The sequence below is a fragment of the Anastrepha obliqua genome, chromosome 5 (assembly GCF_027943255.1).
Source record: "Anastrepha obliqua isolate idAnaObli1 chromosome 5, idAnaObli1_1.0, whole genome shotgun sequence".
NCBI lineage: Eukaryota > Metazoa > Arthropoda > Insecta > Diptera > Tephritidae > Anastrepha > Anastrepha obliqua.
The window spans coordinates 127,223,503-127,245,756 of NC_072896.1; the positions used below are offsets into that span (position 1 = coordinate 127,223,503).

The 22,254-nt window shown below is 39.4% G+C and overlaps 2 protein-coding genes across 2 annotated transcripts in view; one reads left to right on the forward strand and one right to left on the reverse strand.

Moving 5' to 3' along the window:
- LOC129248981 (uncharacterized) overlaps window positions 1–22,254 on the reverse strand; it is a 99,525-nt gene that overhangs the window by 70,747 nt on the left and 6,524 nt on the right. The gene's annotated exons all lie outside the window — the stretch shown is intronic.
- Window positions 3,630–5,720, forward strand: LOC129248483 (endothelin-converting enzyme 1). The gene has a single exon (XM_054888042.1). It carries the CDS (start codon window positions 3,630–3,632, stop codon window positions 5,718–5,720), a length of 2,091 nt encoding a protein of 696 aa, XP_054744017.1.

Consider the following 22,254-nt stretch of genomic DNA (forward strand, 5'->3'; position numbering starts at 1 on the left):
GAAACAGCAAAATGAAGGGAAAAAAGCTTTTTCTAATAGCGGTCGCCATGAAAAAGCTTTTCATAAAAACCATTTACCGTTCGGAATGGGCTTAAAGCTGTGGGTCCCTCCATTTGTGGGAAAACATCAAGACGCACGACACAAATATGAGGAGGAGCTCGGCCAAACACCTAACGGAAATGTACGCGCCAAATATTTATTTTTATTTATTTATATATACTAGTTGCAGTTGTGCCACGTTTCCAAGAAGAACGGCCTTATGTAAACATGATTATCCCTCGTGGAGGCGACATGAATTTACCCCCAATATCCCTGCTATACTTTACTGTTTCTTGTGATACCTTCTGAAATCCGATTTCATTTCTCATATCAGATGAAGCTATGCAATAGTCATTGAATATTAGGAATTTCTGATCACGCCCTGATGCCATTTTCAAGAAATAAAAACATACAAAATCTTTCAAACAAGAACAAATTTCGTTAGTACCTCACATGCTACTTCTTTTACTCAACTTCGACCCGCTCTTATTGGAAAACCCTATACGAGCATATTTGATTATGACTCTGTATTTGTATGTTGTTACCTGTACTCGATTAAATGCGATTTTAAATACTTTCCATATCCATAATTTCGACGTGAGATATCAGATGAAAGATTATTAAAATAAAATCCAATTGAGAATAAATTTTGCATGCTTTTCTATTTTTGACCACTGAAACTTTAATGAAACTGAAACTCAAATCAAAGACTAAAGTCTAAAATTCTCTAAAGAGAGAGTAACATAATAAAGTGAAGGCGTCTTGTAATAAAGACTTTATACATCCTCCATTTAAAAAAAAATTTTCTTTTGTAAATAAAAATAATTTATCGCACAATGTTTTGGAATATTTTTGAATTCGATATTTTTTGCGTTGGCCTACTGTGAAATATGCGTAAGTATGGCGTTTGCAGGCAAATTACTTCATTTATTGCGCCATCATTCAATTTAGGGAATTTCATGGAATTTAGGGACTTCTCAGACTACTCTGTAAAGTACTTTGACCGTATTTTGAGACTTTCTTGAATTTTGAAACTTCTATGCCACCGTACAAATCTCGTCTTATATGCCGTTTCCACCAAAAGCAAACACCGTGTTTGCAGGAGTTGTGTTTGGGAGAACTGTCAACTGTTTCCACCGAAAGTTTGGGAGAAACTGTGTTTGAACTGTCTTTTGTTGACATTGTGAAATGAGAATTATAAAAATTGATAAAATTATAAAATGGTGCATAAAATTCAATTTGTTATGTTGATTTTATCATTTTATTTTAAAATAATTGATAGTGAGTTGGTCACATATTATTTAAAAAAAAGGTTAAGGGAAAATAAAATAATTTTAAGCGTTGCTGCCAATTTAATGCGTTCGCAAAGTGTACGGTCTTTGGTATGGTAAACAGATTTATGATACATTATTTGTGTATAATGTACATGTATATTTTAGGATGTATTTAGATGTAAATACAAATAAAATTACATATATAAATAAAAGAAATACCAGTTATACTATCCGCAACGAGTTGATTCAGTATTCCTGAGGAAAGATTGTAGATTTATTTGGCTTATTTGACTTATTTTATATTTTGTGCGCACCACTTAACGATTACCACAAGAAAAATATTAAAAAAAAAAAAAAATAATAATTGGGGGCGACCGCTATTAGAAAAATGTTTTTATTAATTTTGCTTTCACCGAGATTCGAACCGACGACCTCTCTGTGAATTCCGAATGGTGATCTAGCACCAACTCACTCGGCTACGGCGGCTGTCAATCAAAGACAAATTGCAATCATTGTTGCCATATTTCGATAAGAATGCAATAATAAATGAGGAAAATGAGCAACATTGCCACCACTTAATAATTAAATTATACTAAGTTTCCACCGCAGCCGCTATCGTGTTCTCTGCCGCTATCGTGTTCTTAGCGCAAACACGAAACAAAACTCCTGTCAAATCCCATACAAAATTAAAACACAACTCCATACCTAAACTCACTTTCAAAGCGTGTTTTGTGGGTTTGCGTCTAATTTAAAGCGTGTTTTGTTGGGTTTGCGTCTAATTTAATTATTAAGTGGTGGCAATGTTGCTCATTTTCCTCATTTATTATTGCATTCTTATCGAAACATGGCAACAATGATCACCATTCGGAATTCACAGAGAGGTCGTTGGTTCGAATCTCGGTGAAAGCAAAATTAATAAAAACATTTTTCTAATAGCGGTCGCCCCTCGGCAGGCAATGGCAAACCTCCGAGTGTATTTCTGCCATGAAAAAAATCTGCTCATAAACATATCATAAAACAAAATGAAATAAATGTATAAAAAAAAAAAATTTTTTTGTGATTCGAACCAAGGATTTCGGATCGGAAGCCCACATTGCTAGCCGCTGGGCTATCGCGCTGCGCTGTCGCCGCAAAATAATGTATCATAAATCTGTTTACCATACCAAAGACCATACACTTTGCAAACACATTTCGGTGGAAACAGTTGACAGTTCTCATAAACACAACTCCTGCAAACACGGTGTTTGCTTTTGGTGGAAACGGGGGCTTAGACGCAAACCCAACAAAACACGCTTTGAAAAGTGGGTTTAGGTATGGAGTTGTGTTTTAATTTTGTATGGGATTTGACAGGTGTTTTGTTTCGTGTTTGCGCTAAGAACACGTAGCGGCAGAGAACACGCTAGCGGCTGCGGTGGAAACTTAGTATTAGGTTAGTAAATCTGAAAACACAATTTATCACTAACTTTTGTCTACAACGGTGTTCAAGGGATAGTGGACTGGTCTTATCTGCTAAAAAAATTTAATTTTAATGCCCCGAAATGCAGTCTACGACTCCTTCCTATTTGGCAAATGCTCAAACCAAGTTTGCAATCAATGCTCCCTTAACCAGAGACATGTTATAATGGACCTACTTTACCCAAAGCAGCTGTTGCGAATTTCCTACACGTACTCTCTTGATGTTAAACATTCTTTATTGGGTGCTTCTATTTGTAAAAAAATTGTTTCCAATTTTTTCTTCTTTATTTTTTATACCAAATAGAAATTTTAATTGGTAAGAACAAAACGGGTAGTTGCTCTTCGGTAATTCTGAATAGACAGTCAGACTTTTTTCCTGCTCACCACAAATCTACCCAAGCCTCCATTTGTGGGAGTATGAAAAATAGGCCATAATGAGCTTTTTGTGGTGAGGTTTGGCTGTCATTACACAGTTAATTGTAAGCTTGGCTCGTGTTTAAGGTGCCGGCGACTGAAATATCTACATTCATTTACGTTAGCAGGTAAAATTTTTGATTTGTGTGTTTATATGCACAAATATATGGCTGCTTACTTTCATAAATTCTATTTCTATTCGAATTTAGGGCAGCGGCAGCGTACAATCGCACACATTTGAGCCAATGAGCCGATGCGCTGATGTAAACATCATTTTGGCAAAATAAAAAAAAAACGAAATCCATATAAACCAAAAACACAAGCTGGAGTGGTGGCTCAGAACTATTTAAGCTTCTGTGGTGTGTAGAAGCGTCAGTGTTGCGTGAGGGCACTTTGTGAGTTCGCATAGAATAATAGCAAGTATTGAAATTGATATCAAGTTTAAAAATGCCATCAAAAAGTTATGGTCTATTAGCCACGCTGACCGTTGTGCTAATCGCTGACTGGCCATGGCCCGTACGTTTTGCGCAAGCGATGAGCATCTCCACTGAACGATCAGGTGGAACCGAAAGCCAACCAAAGCTGAATGGTACGGGCAGCCCGCTCTTCCAACTGCCCACACAGCTGAACGAGTACGAAGTTTTAGAAGAATTCGGACGTCTCACATTGGCTACCATGAACCAAAGCGTCGATCCTTGCGAAGATTTTTACGAGTATGCTTGCGGCAATTGGATGCAGGCCGACTTGGTACCTCCGCGATCGCGCAATAATACATTTCTGAACGCCATACAGTATTCGGTTAATGAGATGCTGACTAAGTTTTTGCAAAATGCAACCGATCAGGAACTGAAGTTGGATAATGCGGAATCAAAGGCGAAGACGTTTTTTGCATCCTGCGTGAGTATGAGCAAAAACATGTCCAGTGGTTATAGATTGCTGTTGGAGATGGTAGAGTTCACAATGAATTTTGATAAAAAGAAAGATTCAAATGAGACATTTGATTGGATCAACGTAAACTTCATATCGCGCTATGGCATGTATCCTTTGCTGCCTTTGAAAGTACACTACGACACCGAAAAACGAATGTTCGGCGTGCAGCTGAGCACATCTGGCAAGGTGCTTGGTAACACCGACGTCTTAGACATCAAAAACCTAACAAGAGATTTTAATATTCAGAACGAGAATGAGCTGAAGAAATTCACAGACGAATTTGACCTCGTCGTTGATTTCGAGAAGAATCTCACAATGCATTCAAACAGACGAAACGAAACTGAAGAGCTCACTTTGGGTGAGTTTAAGTTGAAACACAAGGATGACGCCTTGAACTGGACGCGTTACTTTGAAGTTGCATTCAATGGAAGTGCGAAGAATGATTGGATGATACAAAACACCATCGCGAGTGTTGACCCGCTTGTAAACTTTTTGCAGAAAACTAGTTTGGAAACATTAAGAACCTACTTGAAGTGGCGCACATTAGCGAAATTTTATTACATATGGAAGTTCGAAACGAGCGACAAGCTGGTGGACAGCACTTGTCGCGAGCAAACAGGACAATACTTCAATTATGCGCTACTGCCTTGGTTCATAGATAATGTGTACGATGCCGATCGGCGCGCAGATATTCTACAGCTAGCGAAGCACATCAAGGAAACCTTCTACGATTTGCTGGGGAAGTACACTTGGCTGGACGACCAGACGCGTTCGAATGCGAAAACGAAACTACGCTCTATGGATATCACAGTCGGGTTCTCTGACGAAATGCGCCATCGCGACGTCATTGACAAAGTGTATGAAGATGTGGAGATTGGTGATAATTGGTACAAAAACTTACAGACGGTCGAGAAGAATCGTGCCAGAGTGCGTATGCGTTCGGTGAATAAAGCGATTATACCGCATCTAATGGCGCCGCGCGATGTGAATGCTTACTACGCGGATTTTCTAAATCTGGTATTCATTGGTATTGGTATCTCTCAGGCGCCTTTCTATCACTTCAAATATCCGCCCTCAATCAAGTTCAGCGGCATTGGCAATATCATTGCTCACGAGATGGCTCACGGTTTCGATTCCTACTGTTACCAATTTAATTACGATGGTAAAAAGCAAAATTGGTGGACGGACGCATCTTTGCGTAACTTCAAAGAACGATTCCGCTGTCTGGAGTCGCAGTATAACAAATTCGTATTCCATGGCGTGCTAACAAATGGCAGCCTCACTTCCGGTGATAACATCGCAGACAATGTGGGTACGCGCATCTCCTATCACGCCTATCTCAACAGCTATGGGAAGCTGGATGGGGACAAGAAATCCATACCCGGGCTGAACTTAACCAATAAGCAATTGTTCTTTCTAAAGTTTGCACAGACCTGGTGCACCGGCAAAGACGACGTCAGCAAGGTTCGACGCATGAAGACCGACGTTCATGCTTATGAGGAGTTCCGTGTGACTGGAACGCTGCAAAATATGCCAGAGTTCAGTGAGGCATTCCAATGTAAATTGGGTTACGATATGAATCCGTTAAAGAAATGTGTGATATGGTGAATGAGAAAAGAACGAATAAAGTGGAAAAATTTTGTAATTTTTCTGTTTTGTTTTACCTTCGCAGGGAAAGTTTGTAAGATTGGATATATAAATCAATGGCTTTCACTTGATTGATTTTATAGATTACTGCTAGTCTTAATTTTTGCCGAAGGATTTTACATTATGTTACTTCCTGCGAACTAGTGCAAAATGGGTGCAAAGTGGAGCAGTTGCCGCAAGGATTATATAGGATTTTTATAGGATTGAAGTGGACTTCGAATCAGATCAAAATAAGCACAAGGTTTTCTCAGGTGCAAGTTTAATTTTACTTTTTAAATTCTAATTAACCACATATTAGTTCGGGGAAAAATAAATCCATTATTTTTTCGGTAGACGACTGTAGTAAGTAACGATCAAGCAATTTAAAGTTTACGCTCGTTGTCGAAGTGGCATTTCATACTAAATAAATTCTTTTGCTGTTTTTTGTTTGTTCCATGCAGTTGTGAGTTACAGGGTGTTAACCATGGAAGTCAACAAAGAGAGAATTCAGAACATTTTACAGTTTTTCTTTGATAAAGGCGAAAATGCCGAAGCTGTAACAGCCAATTACGTGCAATTTTGGTTTTGTCGATTGCATTTAGGCATTTGAAATGTTAAAAGAAATATCGATAATGTCGATAAAATCGCAGAAATAATCGGTTGACCGACATGTTAGTAGTCGTAGCATTGCCCAGGAGTTAAAGGCCGACCATAAAACAGCGCAAAAATTCTAGGCAAAATGGATTTCTTTTTACCAAACTAATATTTTTGAATTCCATACTTTTAAGCGGGAAGTGACCCACTTCCCAGAGGCGGAGTCTATACATATTTCGAAAATATTTGTGAATGTTTAAAATATGGAAATGAACTTATAAATTTGTGTGCTTAAAGTGCTAACATACTTACATATGTATGTATATAAACGACAAATGCTTCTAACCAAAACACTGCACATTACAAATAACTATGTAATATACTTATGGATGTCGTTCTTTATTGCCGATTGCCCAGATATGTATCAGAGCAACTGTAACCTTAACGGATTTCGATCTGACAATGGGGGTTCTCGGCGATAATGAAAGAATGGACGTAAAGTCAAAGTTAATATTGTAATATAAACAGGTGAGAGGGCATCACATGAGGTACTGAGTGGAAACAAATGAAAACAATGTAAAGGTTTGGCATTATTAATTGTCACTCCAGCAGCGGGTAAGTAGTACCTCTACGCAATCTTTAGCAACAACAACAATAGAAGTAGGATTGGCTAAGAATCTAGTCTGTCGAGTAAAGAGTCTTCAGATTGGCACACTGAGCACAGCTACTATATATTTGTATGTGTGTGTAAGCACTTACGAGTATTTTTACCTGTCATATTCGTTGGAAAAGAACTCTTATGCGAATGGTAATTTATAGACTAGCAATCCGGTTGCAACGCTGAGTGGCATTTATCTGCCGAACTAACGGATTTTACGGCCTTCCCATGTGTTTCGGCGCCAAAATTCTTAATAGCTCGATTAGTGTGTTGTGCACTACCTGCACGAAAATGTACAATACAAAAGGGTCTACTTAGGCAGTCGATGTGACTTCAACACTCCTTTGTGTCTTTTGTGACTTTTGTGCCTTTTTGACTTTTTAATCACTTTCTCTCGAGGAACGAAGCGGTGCGTTTGGCCATTTACATGTCGGTCACTCGCTAGAAAATTATCTTTCAACTTCATCTGAATTTTGTTTGATTCATTTCAAAAACTAATTACGAGCAGTCGCACCCTCTTAGCGTAGAGATTTTCTCTAAATTAAGAATACGTAAATGAATTAGAACGAATTTTGCATTTATACCATCCACCCAGACTTTAGCGTAAACCGAAATTTCCAGCAGCTAATGCTGATGTCGTGGCTGCCCGTCGAGTGAAGGAGAGCTTTTCGCTCAGCTGAAACATGTTACCTTAATTACATGCACAACCTCTGAGTTGGTCAATGGCTTCCATGGGAATCACCGCCAACCTCCAATACCAGCTGTATGATCTTTCCGATCGTCGGTGATCAAATGGGCGTTAGCGCGGTCGCGGTCGCGGCCGCAGCTTCAGTCATGTCGCAGGCGCAGACGCAGGAGCTGAGCAAGCAGCAGCTGGCCGGCCAGCACTTGGACAATAATGGAAGAGTGCACAAGTAACTATGTATCGTCCCGAAGTAATGGCTGCAGCATCTGCCACAATATTGCGGCATGAAATGGTGAATTATGAAAATCGTTCAGAACTGACGCGGATATTTGCAAAAAGGCAGTCACCCAAAAACAAAATAGAAGTAACGATTCAAAAAGGAAAATTAAAAAGACCCTATAATGCATAACTGCTGCTGCTCTTGCTCCTGCTGCTGCTGCTGCCAAATCATCGACGCTTAGCGTTCAGTAAGTTTTCTTATTTTATTAAGTGGAGATGATCAATTTAAATATTTCCTTCGCTGGTGCCTACACGAATGAGTCTCTCCTGACCTTGCTGCCATTCTTGGCTTGTTCGATCGACCGCCTGCGTATCCATCTCGTGGCCCAGGTTAATGGAGTGTATCTATCCGGAGTATGGAAGCAATATTTACGTGGTTAGTGGCAATTGAGTAAAAAATTGTTGCACAATTCGTGGTGTTTTGTTTTTGTAGCTGCTGCTTCTGCTATTGCTGTTGTTTTAGTAAACGCCCTGACGTTACGCCCGCTCGCTGAAAAACGTAAAGCATACGTGCATACGTATGTTTGTATGTGTATGTGTATGTATGTGTTGGCATTGTAGAATCACCTACCACGACAAAGAGCACTAAGCGAAAGCATTTTAGAGGACTGCACGGCGAAAACAACAACAAAAACAGCAAACACTAGCAGCAGAGTGAGGAATAGCCACCGATCACACGCAGCAGTGCTGTAACTACTGAGTCAGGCAAGCGAAAACACGCCGCGTTGCATGCGATTTGGACACAGATACATTTGTTGTTTGCGTACATATGGGCGTCTGTGTGTGTATGTGCTTAAGTGTGCGCGCACTCCTGCCCGCGATTATCTAAATTGCATACGAAATTATTTTAATTAAAAATCTAATTTAGCATTTTGTTTTTGGGCTTGTGGAAGATGTTTAACATATTAGAGGAAGAAACGCCAGAAACAATGCTTCGCAGCGGCAGGGCCTTTGCAACAGGCAGCAGGCCAGCACATCCACTGCATGCCCATAAAGCAAAACATGGCCATATACGCACAAACCAATTCATATGTATATCTATCTAATATATGGGTGTAAGTGTGTATGTCTGTATGCACTTGGTGCATAGCCGCTCATATTTTCGGAAGCAAGCATGCCCATAAGCATACGCATACAAGTGCATACACAAGCGCTGAGTCCTGGCCATGGGAACTTTTGTACAACTCCGCGTTTGCATTCGAACACAGCCATGGGCAGGCCCAGCGCAACCCAACCGAATCTACGCATTCTTATACGCTTACGTTCACCTATGTAAGAATATTTTTTGTTTCTGCTGATCAAAATGATATTTGGAACAGTGTTCGACCGAATATTTGGATTTGGTTCCGGCCACGGGGCCAGTCGGTCAGCTCAGGCAAAGGATTGCTCTAGTTGCTGTTCCCCTTGGAGAGCTCATTTAGCTTATAGTACAGTTGAATGAATGAATTATATTGAGGTTTGCACTTCGACATCACGACCGTGTGTGCCATCTACTCTCACAGAAGCTTATCCAAGTACACTTCCTCAATAAATTAAAGATAGAGCTTTTGTTTCTTTTTTTTTTTTGGAAGGACGGTGAAATCAAAATGTGTCAGAAACATCATCAAAGCGCAGTCACACCAGTGGTATGTTTGGCATGCTCTCACTAATCCCATAACAATCCTCCACCTTTCCTAAATTCCACTCATTTATGACTGTTGACACAACTTGCGTGAGCTCAACGAAAAATAATTGAAGCTAAAGCAAGAGGTAGACCAAGATCAAGATGGATTGACGAACTAGAAGACGACATGAGGAAACTCAAGGTCAACAACTGGAAGGCATCAGCCAAGGATCGGGTCAAATGGAGAGATTTTGTGGAGCAGGTCAAAGCTCACACCAAAGCGCGAAATGATGATGTAATTGGCAATGAGCTTTTAAATATGTAATTACATCCACTGAAAAAGAAAATATTTCACCAAAATCTGCCATTTCAGTTATAGCTGAAACAAAATAAGTAACCATCTCAAGTTTCGTTTTCGGCTCAAGTTTTGCTTTCGGTTCGACACTAATATTGACACAATACACACACACATCCGTATGTAATCGCCTTTGAATAGCTGCCCCTTTGAATGAGAATGAGTGCCTCATATGTTGCATGTAATTAAAATTTCGCGTTGAAGAGGTGTGAAAATACGTCATGTGGTCAGTTCTATCGATCATTTGTCGATCGCTGAGTATTTCGTGTGAGTGCATGTTTTTTGTTTTTTTTTTTTGTTTGTTTTATAGTAACTCCAATTGATTTCGGTTATTTTCCTATTTCTATACACAAATGAACGACTAAATATGTACACAAGTGATTAATGATGGTTGATTTGAGATCCCTCCGTAAGTATAAGATGCATGCGCTCGAGAAATTACGCTTTTCCGGTTCATCCTTTCAGCATTTACAAATGCATTTGTGAGAATTTACATGCCTATATAAATATGTGATTGCGTAATGAGCGCTAAGGTTGCCAAATGTCGGGGATCAATTACAATATCCTGTCTGTAATAGGTCTGTATATATTCATAATTCCACAATACATATATACATATGAAGCCCACAGCAGTGTAAGAAAAAACCTTGCGAGAGTACTTCTAATATTAGCATGGATCACAAGCGCTTCCCATAGGAGGATAGGATGATTTTGTGGTCAGGTTGGGGGAATGTGGGCTTGAACACCAAAAAGCAATTAAAGTGTGGTACTCATAAAAATATTGACGTATTAAGACACCATCGGTTTAATATTTATTTGTGCAGGCTGTTTTAAAATGCGGAATATTTAAGTTTAATTGAGAAACTTAAAGATGAATGGTGCCACCTATTTCCAATTCTTTTCCAAATTTAGTGCCTCAAAATGCCAATAAGTGCGCTGATAAAAAAGTATTTTGGAATTATTATAGAAGAATTTGCAAGAACGCACGGCGAAGCTGATGAAGCATTTTTAATTCAAATTTCTGGGAGTCAATGAGTATCTAACACGATCCAAGATGAAGGCGAAAGCGCAAACATGGAAATCTTTTTCTTCGGCACTATGCGACTGCAATCGGAGTGATAGCAACAAAAAATAGTAACAGGTGTCTTCTAATCGCCACTTCTCTGCTCGCTGTTACTCTGCTCGGCTCAATAAAGTTATCCAGTAGTTATCCAGTTATTAAGTAGCTCAAAACTCTCGTTGATTTTTGATAATTTTTTCCCGGAAGGGATCACCTAACAAAAAAACAAAACAAAAAAAAAAATGTCCAAATTCAAATCGATTTTTGGGCTACTTCAAATGTATACTTCGTTATATCAAAATTATATAGAATATGACCAAGCCGAATTCATTAAAGGTGGTATCGGTAAATCAGCTGATTTTTTTTCTTTCGCCGTGTCCATGTGGCTGTCAGCCCAGAATGAAACAATGCGAACTCAATCTGTATTTTTTTCATAAATATTAAGCATACTTATATACGTAAATGATATGCGCATGAAAAGAAAAGTCACTGTTTTTGTAATTGATAATGTAATATATATAAATTTTATAATATATAAACAAGTAATAAATAGTATCAATTATTACATTTTGTAATGCTCCAAGGTGTGATACTTCTCGAAGCAATGGCCAATTTGTAATCTTGACTTTTCTATACAGGTATCGAAAAATTGATGTGTTTGCCGTTTCCCGCCCGGAATTCGTCTATTAAAACATACTAGTATATACATACTAGTAGTACTATTAAAACATACTAGTACTAGTAATTTTCGAAAATGCTAAAATCCACTTATCTAGAAAAAAGGATCAGCTAGGATTTTAATTCATGCGGATTTTTAATGTACTATTAATGGACAACAAATCGCCGCTTTCAGTTTTTATTGGCATTTTAGGTCAACCTGTTTCTACTTCAGGCGAAGTGTGTACTAGGTAGGTGGTTGTCTAGCTTGTCATCCTTATTTGCGGTGTAAACGAGTGCGAAAAGTTAAGAAAAATTCATTGAGTTTTGTTTTTTTTGAATTTGCACAAAGTTTGAAACTTGGATTTATATGGTTTTTGTAGAAGAACAAACGATATTTTTCTCAAAAAATTATTAAAATTGAATAAGAAACAAATAAGTTATATATATAATTGCGGGTGCATCCGTCGTTAGGCGTTGACCAACTTCTTAACCAATTTGCGTTACTCGCCTTGATGTTGAGCACCTAAAAGTAAATTTTAGTGCTCATAAACACCTCTCACCATCCACAATGGTGTAAATCTATCATCCGTGCACATTCACCACTCTCGCTACACGAAACAAAAACCGTGATAAGATTCTCACTTTGACATTTGAAATAAGCAGGTTCTGCGTAAAATAGCTGCTGGTGCAAAAGGAAAAATATCTTGTGAAGGCTCCGTGTAACATTTCAATTCACGCCGCATTAATCAAAATAAAATTTAGTTACACAGGTAGGTACATGCACAAGTATACTCGTATATCCGAGCATCAATTACTTAATATTTCTATACAAAATAAAAATATATTTGCCTAAGCATAAAACTGATAATTGCTTTTGTATGTATATATGTAAATATGTTTGTAGGTATGTAAATAAAGTATAATGAAAATCTCAAAGGGTACCTTAATCGAAGACGGCGGAAAATTAGGATCTAATTTCTAAAAAAAACATTCAAATTTTTTACACAAAAGTTTTAGTGAACAAATCAAAATGATGAGAAAATATAGGAAATGGAGAAACGGTAAGAAGATAAATGAATTGAAGAAGGCTCAGGTGCAGTGGCAGCAGATTTTGATTGACGTTTCGTTGCAACTGTAAATGCATTCTAAATGAGCAGAGCGGAAGATTTGTATTCGCGCACAAAAGATATACAAATACTTGGGTACACTTGTGTGAGTGGCTGTATGTATAATGGCTACAAACAAATGCACATAATTCACTGAATAGAATAGCGAAGTGAGGCATTCAAATTTTGCAGCAAAGCCTCACGCTGCGCCGCAACTTGCACTGTCTTGTCGGTGAATCCATTAAGCAGACAATGGCGACAGCAGCAACAGCAGCAGCAGATTCGAAGACAAATGAGTTCGTATTGACAGTGACAGGAGGATGGATACTGACGGACTCAACTACATACATGCATACATACATACATACATATATACAGAAATACATTCCTTTGGCAATGCACTTGTGCCGACAGCCTCAGCCTGCGAGCCCCCATTTGTGCTGGTTGTGATGGTGTATGTTTTCTTACATTATCCGCTAAAGACGGAGCGGCAGTGGCTGCGCCTGCGCCGTTCCGCCGTTGCGTCGCTGTAGCGTTGCTGACGTTGTTGTGGTCGTTGGTCGTTGCATTTCTTTAATTTTTGAAGATAATTAAGCGGAACAATGCGCTGCATTCACAGATATTTCTGCTCCACTTGCCTACCTACATACCTACATACATACATGCACACATATGTGAGTGCGCTTATTGAGATTTTCTTATTGTGTTTTGATTGCACTTCGGCTACCAGAAGATGCTGCTTCAATTAGTTGCCTGCATATCGCCTGCAATTATAATAATTGCTTTTCTTTTATCTTCCTTCGGCTGCGGTAAATAATATTGATACGAACGGTTTACGCGCACACACATATACTCATATACGCATACATATAATACATTTGAGTGTGTTTACATTAGTTTTGTGCATTCCGCACCTGTACTTCCATAAGTACATAAGCATAATTGAGTTTTGTGAATGGGACATTGCTGCAGCGAGACAAAAATCGGGTTGTGAAAGTTTACCGAATGGATTTTTTCTCTTCAAATTAATAGGAGTTCGCGCGTTTTCGGATAGCATTATTTGGATTTCAACTAAAAATTCATTTATTTCATTTGTATTCATTGGCTTTGCTGTATGGAATCGGCAGATGAGTCTGGAGTCAAGTAGACTGATATTGGAAGATCTTTCCCTGAGGTGCTCTTTGTAATTTGATGAATAAATCTTGTTTGAAAATGAAAATTCTCTTCAGCCTGTGTGAATAGTCACAGTTACACACACACACATACTCCAGAGTATTTTGGCCATAAATAGAATAGTTATTTGCAAATTAGTGCTACGATTTTATTGAATTACAAATACACACAACTAAATATGTGCACACATACACATGCACATCTCTTTTGTCTCAGCGCGGCACGCATTTCTTGAAAAGTTTTCTTTCATGCAAAGATATCAGCATTTGGCTTTGAAATTACTTTAATTTCCGGTGGCGTGCTACTCATTTTGTGGTCAGCTTTTATATCAGCTTGCTTGCGTTTTTCTGTTCATTTACTAGGCAAAGCTTTGTCATGTGTGTATGTGTGTTTGTTCGTATTTTGATTTTTTCTTTCTCGTTTCTGCATTTCCTCACCAATCTGATTGTTTTACATTAAATTTCATGATTATAACTTTTAAAAATTTCCTATTGCCGCATCAGCAGCGTTGAAACACCAAAACAACAGTGGATTGCATGCGACCAAAACATTTCCGCTTCACTGGTAGATCATTAATTTACATATGAACTGATCAGTGCCGCACAGCACTTTCGTATATATATAAACATACATATATGCGTATTAATTACATAAAACGATTACTACCTTTGTATGTAGTTTTGGAGAATAGAAACAAAAAAAAAAACAAAGAACCGCAAAGAAATTTTAGGCCAAAAGGTCATTGCGGCATTCAGATACAAGTAGAACCCTTTTCGAAAAATACTCGTATACTGCCGAACTCAAAGTAAGGCACACAAAAAATAGCATAAGTTTGTAAAAAATAGAGAAGTTATTGGAATTGTTTTTTGCATATTTAATCTATGAAACAATAATTTCTTACAGACTAATTAACAATTATACTTCGTTTTCAGAATGTCCGTAATGTTCTAGGCAAAGAAAAATCAAGTGCGATAGATGCTGAAATTTGTTTAAACTGTCGCTTTTGAATAAAGGAGTTATCCTTATCGGCCGCCGTAGCCGTAGCGTGACTACCATTCGGATTTCTGAGTGAGAACGTAGGTTCGAGTCTCAGTGAAAGACCAAAATGAAGAAAACATTTTTTCCTAATAGCGGTCGTCTTTCGGCACGCAATGGCAAACCTCCGAGTGTATTTCTGCCATGGAAAAGTTCCTCATAAAAATATCTGCCGTTCGAAATCGGCTTGAAACTGTTGGTCCCTCCAATTGTGGAACAACATCGAGAGGCACACTACAAATAGGAGAAGGAGCTCGGCCAAATACCCAAAAAGGGAGTACGCACCAATTATACATATATATATATAAAGTTATTGTGGTAAACATCGTCATCAGAAACTTAGTTCGATTTAAAAAAACATTAAATGAGTTAGCTAAGTCATGCGTAGAACACGCAGATTTTCCGTTAAAGAACACTGATGATGGAATATAGCAGATCCACCCAACTAAGCTCCGCAAAAAAACTTGGAGTCAAAAAACTCCAAATCAAAAAAGCCTTTATTTACCCAAGATTCCTTTACTACGAAGACATCGCAGTCCAATTGCGAAGTGAAGCGCTTTACAGAGGATGAGACCAGAAGGATTTTGAAAATATGTCCTTAAGTACTTTTTGCGAGTTTGGCTGACTACATTAGCTATTGGGCTTTTTATTGGTTTTCCTCTTTCGAAAAAAAAACAAAAGTGGGGCGTTATCACACCAACTTGCTACAGATCAGATGACGAATCCGGAATACCAAGCTTGAAATTTACCTCGTTAAAAGATTTGGGATCTGCATTATTTTTATTAATCTGTAGCATAATAATTCATTTATGTAAGCATTTTTCGACGCATAATCAGTAATATTACCAGTAGTGACTGACGGCTTAAACGAACACAAATGTAGCGACTGCGTACAAGCAGCAACTTTCAGCTCTGAATTCATTTTGATACCAATAATATTCCGCTCGTTATCAACATCTGTTATAGAATGCTCCATGGTGAATTTTTTATCTTTCGAAAAATATCTGTATTAAAATGCAGATCTGAGGGTGATTTGAAAGGTCCATGCAAAGAGAGGGAGGGAGATGGCACTACTGGTCAAATCCTATTATTCGGAAGGGATCAACAAACAAAACAAACTAGAATGGCGTTGGACGAAATGTATAAGCCTAAACGGAAGCTATGTCGAAGAATAAAAAAAAGGTTTAAGCTAAACAATAAGTGGTTTTTATTTTTGCACGGATTTTTAAAACAATTCTCGTATTTGGCTTATAAAATACTACAATACTATTGTGTTTAAACAAAAATACAAGTTTCCCATTTAAACTTTCCTAGTGAAAGCGACACATTTTTTGGTCGATTTAAAATTGTTGCAATCTTAAAAAGACTATCCCTCCACTCTCTTTCGTTTTCGAGGTCATAAGTGGAGTGATTGACTTTCATTTGGCACTCAACATTATAAGAGTTGTTGTTTAGGGTCTCAATCAATCTACATAGTTTGAAACGTTAGTACTCATACGTAGTAGTCAATACCCAAAAGAAATTTCAATAAATTATTTATTTAAATTTTTTTACAGTGGGTTAAGCAAACAATTTTTCAGTCTTCAGAGACATATACCAATAAAATTAGTGCACAATTTTTGCAGGAAACTTTAATCCCTTGCTGCTATCGAGATAGGTCGTTTTTGTATTTCTTTAATATATTTCACTAAAGTTCATTAAACTCCACGTAACGTCTAAAGCAACCCAGTAAACATGTGAATATGTACACTTGACTCAAGATCGCATTAGTAATATTTGACTATTTCTTCTTCTGTCTCGCCAGTTGGGGTCAGCCCTTTTCGTAAGCGATCTCTAAGGTACAAAGTGTTGGGTTGTCCCTTCGTTGATATCGTTTCGCCGCATATCATTTTTAATGCCCCAAGTCAGAGATTTCCCAAATATAATGCCGACACAGATGATACCAGCATTTTGATAAACACTGCGCCGAGGCAACCAAAGGAAATGCCGGACCGTGCCAGGAGCATTCACCGAGTGCGGGTAGTGTCAACAAAAGCTTAATTTTGTTGTTGATGGAGACCAATAAAATCGCCTCAGTTCATCTAGTAGGGCATGGGTGTTTGCTTGTGTGTGCGCGTATTAGATAAACAGAAGGGGCAGAAGGAGTTAATGTCGCAACAACATTGGCAACATTTATGAAGATTGAAAGGGTTGTCAAACACTTCGTGTTGCCTGAAAAGTCTGTTCGAGCCCGGCGGTGCTCGCTCTTTGTTGGAAGCGGCTGAGTTACCAATTTCTTTGTTCCATGATAATCTGATCTTAATAGCGCAAGCGATTTTTCCTCAATTTTTCAATAAAAGCAGCTACAGGCCAGCTACCTCTAATGTGTTTATTGCTTTATTTGTCCAGTTTTGTTACGCCAAATGACCAACGCTGCATCTTGCTTAACGGAGTATACGACATTGCAGGTCGGACAACAGTTTTACAAATTTTCTATTTTAGTTTCATCGGCATATTTTTGTCATATAGAATTCTCCAAATTTGCTTGCTGGCTGTCAGTTCGCGGTCTAACATAAACTTGTTATTCCTCTTAGCTAGGAGAATCTTGCTAAGATTAACTCTGAACACTTTTTCGTACATTAAATTCCACCACAGTCCCAAGGAACGAACCTACCAGGAAGTAAAATTAACATTTTTTTACATAAAAGCTGGCTAACTTGCCGACTTCTATGAGCGTTTGAAATGACAGGTTTAGTGTTCCATGGATTTTTTATTGATTTTAAAAATTTAGATTTCTTTACGCTTTTGCTATTTAAATGGGCATTTAGCCAACAATTTTAAAGGAAAGACTTAAGAAGTGGGACCAGCTGCATGCAACTTCTGTTTTCAACTGATATCTACACCCGATACCTGTTTTTTCTGCTAAATTGTCACATAGCTAAATGGGTTTACGCACATTGACCTCCCAAGTATCTACACCCACACACATACATCTTTACATAGATTTGGTACATTTGTGTGCGAAATCGTAAATTGCCAAAGTAAGTGTTAAAGTGAAAAACGAGGTATTTACAAACTGTTAACAACTTTTCATAGCAACAGATTGCACAATCCGACCACGCGCCGCTTATTCCGGCAGAAATATATATGTATATGTGTATGTGTGTATAAAAGCATATGAGTATGTATGTAGATAAACGGGTCGTTCTCCACACTCTCATAAACAACTTAACCCTTTTACTTCCTTACGTGTTCATGAAATAAAAAAGTGGCCAGCTCTTGCGCCATTTGCCCAAGGAGCAGTGCTTATGAGATTTTCAATTTTTTATGCGTTTAAAAGATTTCAATTTCACTTGTCGTTAGCTGTGCAACAAACTTGGTGGCAAATAAACGACCTGTTTCTTTGCAGCCCCAAGTCAGAGATTTCCCAAATCTAATGCCGACACAGATGATACCAGCATTTTGATAAACACTGCGCCGAGGCAACCAAAGGAAATGCCGGACCGTGCCAGGAGCATTCACCGAGTGCGGGTAGTGTCAACAAAAGCTTAATTTTGTTGTTGATGGAGACCAATAAAATCGCCTCAGTTCATCTAGTAGGGCATGGGTGTTTGCTTGTGTGTGCGCGTATTAGATAAACAGAAGGGGCAGAAGGAGTTAATGTCGCAACAACATTGGCAACATTTATGAAGATTGAAAGGGTTGTCAAACACTTCGTGTTGCCTGAAAAGGCTGTTCGAGCCCACAAATTAAAGGGGTGCATATGTTAACTTGTGCTTGTACGTACATATTGGCAGGGTAAAAAACAAGCCGAAGCGGATGGAGCGTGCAAATGTGTCTGAGAAGCGCAGGGATTTCTGGATAAGTACGTACGTGAAGAACAATTTCCTAAAAAATGACACGAGTGTTGGCTCACAAGTCTTTAGTGGTTCATATAAATGGCTTTTTTGTCGAACTTACACACATACACACATACGCACAGAATCATACGAAATGTGTGTAGAACGATTGGCGATTGAGGAAACATCTTGTTTTCCATCGATTATTGAAATTTGAACGTTCCTTTGTTATGATGAATTTTTTATTGCCTTGATCTTCATTGCCGTTGTACTACCACTACCACACACTTATCCTTCGAGCATATGTTTATTGGTGTTATTATTGTCACGGCTTTTAGAGGTGTTGCAAATAAGTATTGATTGGATAAATTCATAGACATTTGTTGGTATGGCATCAATAGCTGGGATATTATTCACTTTTGACTTAAATACATATGAGTGAGTGCAAGTGATTTTTACTTAAACTTAAGGAACTCTGAATTATATGGGTAGCGATTATTATTTACTAAATAACACTTTGTAAGGCTCTCATCATGCCCGTCCTAACGTATGGCGCAGAAGCGTAGACGATGACAACATCCGATGAAGCGACGCTTGGAGTGTTTGAGAGAAAGATTGTACGGAAAATTTTCAGATCTTTGCACGTTGGCGACGGCGAGTGTCGTAGGCTGGGTTATGCCGTCCAAAGGGATATAAACGCTCCGGCTTTGATAGTATTCGATGCGGTACCAGCTGGGAGCACAGGGAGAGGAAGGAATCCCTCTTATTTTTAATATTAGATTTTTTTATTTTTTTTAAATTTTTTTTATTTATTCTACGGTAAGGGCTTATGAGTACTACAACTTCTATTTTATTTTTCCATATGATTTTTCGATATGAAAATGTATAGTAAATTACGGATTCACATTAGTGCAGATGATTTAGCATAATGGCATTTGCAAATTATAATATTATGGTAACACAGCAACAGCGACGCATATATGTCGGGTCATTTACATTTAATTGTGCACTGTGCTATTGGGTTTTTCCATCAATCTAGAATTTAGTGGCGGGCAATGCAACCTGACTTGCCTCAAACACTGCTGTTAATTTGCCTTTGTAATTTTCTTCAACAGAATTTCCATAACCAGAATTTGGAATAAGGTGAATTATTGAACTCGAACTCATGTACGAGTAGATATTAAATAGGCTAGACACTCGGTGGCCCTACAGCCCATTTTGATACCAGCATTTGGCACGGCTTCTGTGCAGGGCATTCACAGAGGAGGTGTTGTACCGACTTCTTCATCTCCACAACTCCTGCAGGTTAGTCTGCAAAGTAGATATTAAAAGAAAAAAAAAGAGTAGTTAATGTATTAAGGATTGACTTTTTGCTCCAAATGCATTAATGGAGCGATATAAGCAGGATTAATGCTGAGTTCTTATATTTGGAAATGTTCCTTTCAATAGGACACTTGTAACCACTGATCTTCTTCTTCTTAATTGGCGCGATAACTGCTTACGCGATTTTGGCCGAGTTTAACAAAGCGCGCCAGTCGTTTCTTTCTCGTGCTAACCGGTGCCAATTGGACACACCAAGTGCAGCCAAGACCTTTTCCACCTGATCTCTCCAACGCAGAGGCGGCCACCCTCTTCCTCTGCTACCACCAGCTGGTACCGCATCGAATACTTTCAAAGCCGGAGCGTTTGTATCCATTCGGACGACATGACCCAGTCAACGGAGCCGCTGGATCTTTATTCGCTGCGCTATGTCTATGTCGTCGTAAGGCTCATACAGCTCATCGTTCCATCGTCTGCGATATTCGCCGTTGCCAACGGGCAAAGGTCCAAAAATCTTACGCAGAATCTTTCTCTCGAACACTCCAAGCGTCGCTTCATCGGATGTTGTCATCGTCCACGCTTCTGCGCCATACGTTAGGACGGGCATGATGAGAGTCTTGTAGAGAGTTTTGTTCGTCGAGAGAGGACTTTACTGCTCAGTTGCCTACTTAGTCCAAAGTAGCACTTGTTGGCAAGAGAGATTCCACGTTGGATTTCAAGGCTGACATTGTTATCGGTGTTAATGCTGGTTCCTAAATAAACGAAGTCTTTTACAACCTCGAAATTATAACTGTCTACAGTGACGTGGGATGTATGGGATTTAGCAATACAAGGCAACGGCCTTGACTGGGTTTAACATGGCAAACTCCAGGGACCTATCCTTGTCACTTGCTTTATCCAAGTCGACACACAGCCCCCTGGATTTGATCCTGTCTTTTCTTGGCCATCCTGGATAGCTGCTGAGCACCCGCCGGGCAGTGAACGAATGTGTGAGACGAATGCCCCCCCAAGACATTAAATTTGGGTTGTGCGGTGGGTTTGGGACCCGCCACGGAAAACAAAACACAACCAGTGAAGACCGCAATAGCCTCGGATAATGAACCCCTCAACGTTGACGACCATCGCAAACGAAAACCGGACTACGATTTACGGATATGCACCTGGAATGTCCGAACCCCAAATAGGGAAGGTGCCTCTATCCAGTTGGCGGAAGCCCTCGAAAAAATTAAGGCTGATATCACCGCCATCCAGGAGATAAGATGGACAGGACAAGGCTGCTCTAAGCAAGCAGGCTGCGATATCTACTACAGCTGCCATGCGGAGCGGCGCGAATTAGGATGCGGATTTGTTGTAAGCGGGAGGCTTCGGTTCCACGTCTCTAGGTTCACACCTGTGAGCGATAGGCTAGCCACAATCCGTATCAAGGCACGGTTCTTCAACATAAGCCTGATTTGCGCGCACGCCCCAACGGAGGAAAAGGACGATGCCATCAAAGACAATTTCTATGCGAGACTCGAGCAAGTATATGACCGCTCCCAGCCCACGACGTGAAGATCGTACTCGGGGACTTCAACGCAAAGGTTGGGCGAGAATCTGTCTTCAATCCCACCGTCGGTCAGTTCAGCCTCCACGAGACCTCATCGAACAATGGTCTAAGGTTGATCGACTTCGCTGCGGCGCGAAACATGGTAGTTAGTAGCACCAGATTCCAACACCTCAACATCCATAAGGCCACCTGGCTGTCCCCTGATCAAAGAACGTGCAACCAAATTGATCATGTTGTGATCGACGGAAGGCATGCTTCATGTGTGCAGGATGTGCGAACGTTCCGTGGAGTGAACATCGACTCTGACCACTATCTTGTCGCAGCCAAGATACGCATGCGGTTATGCAATGCGAAGAACGTGCGCCCCACTACGCAACGAAAGCTAGACGTCGCTAAGCTGCTATCACAACGGACCGCCGAAACTTATTCCGCTCACCTCTCGGAGTTGCTCCTCCACGATTCTCTACCTGCAGACGCAGGCGGACTTTGGGCACATATATCCCGCTCTATGCGAGCTGCCGCTGAAAAAACCATTGGGTTTCAACGCCCACCTAAACAAAACCAATGGTACGACGAAGAGTGTCGCGAAGCTACTGCAGCGAAGAATGCAGCTTACAAAAGAAC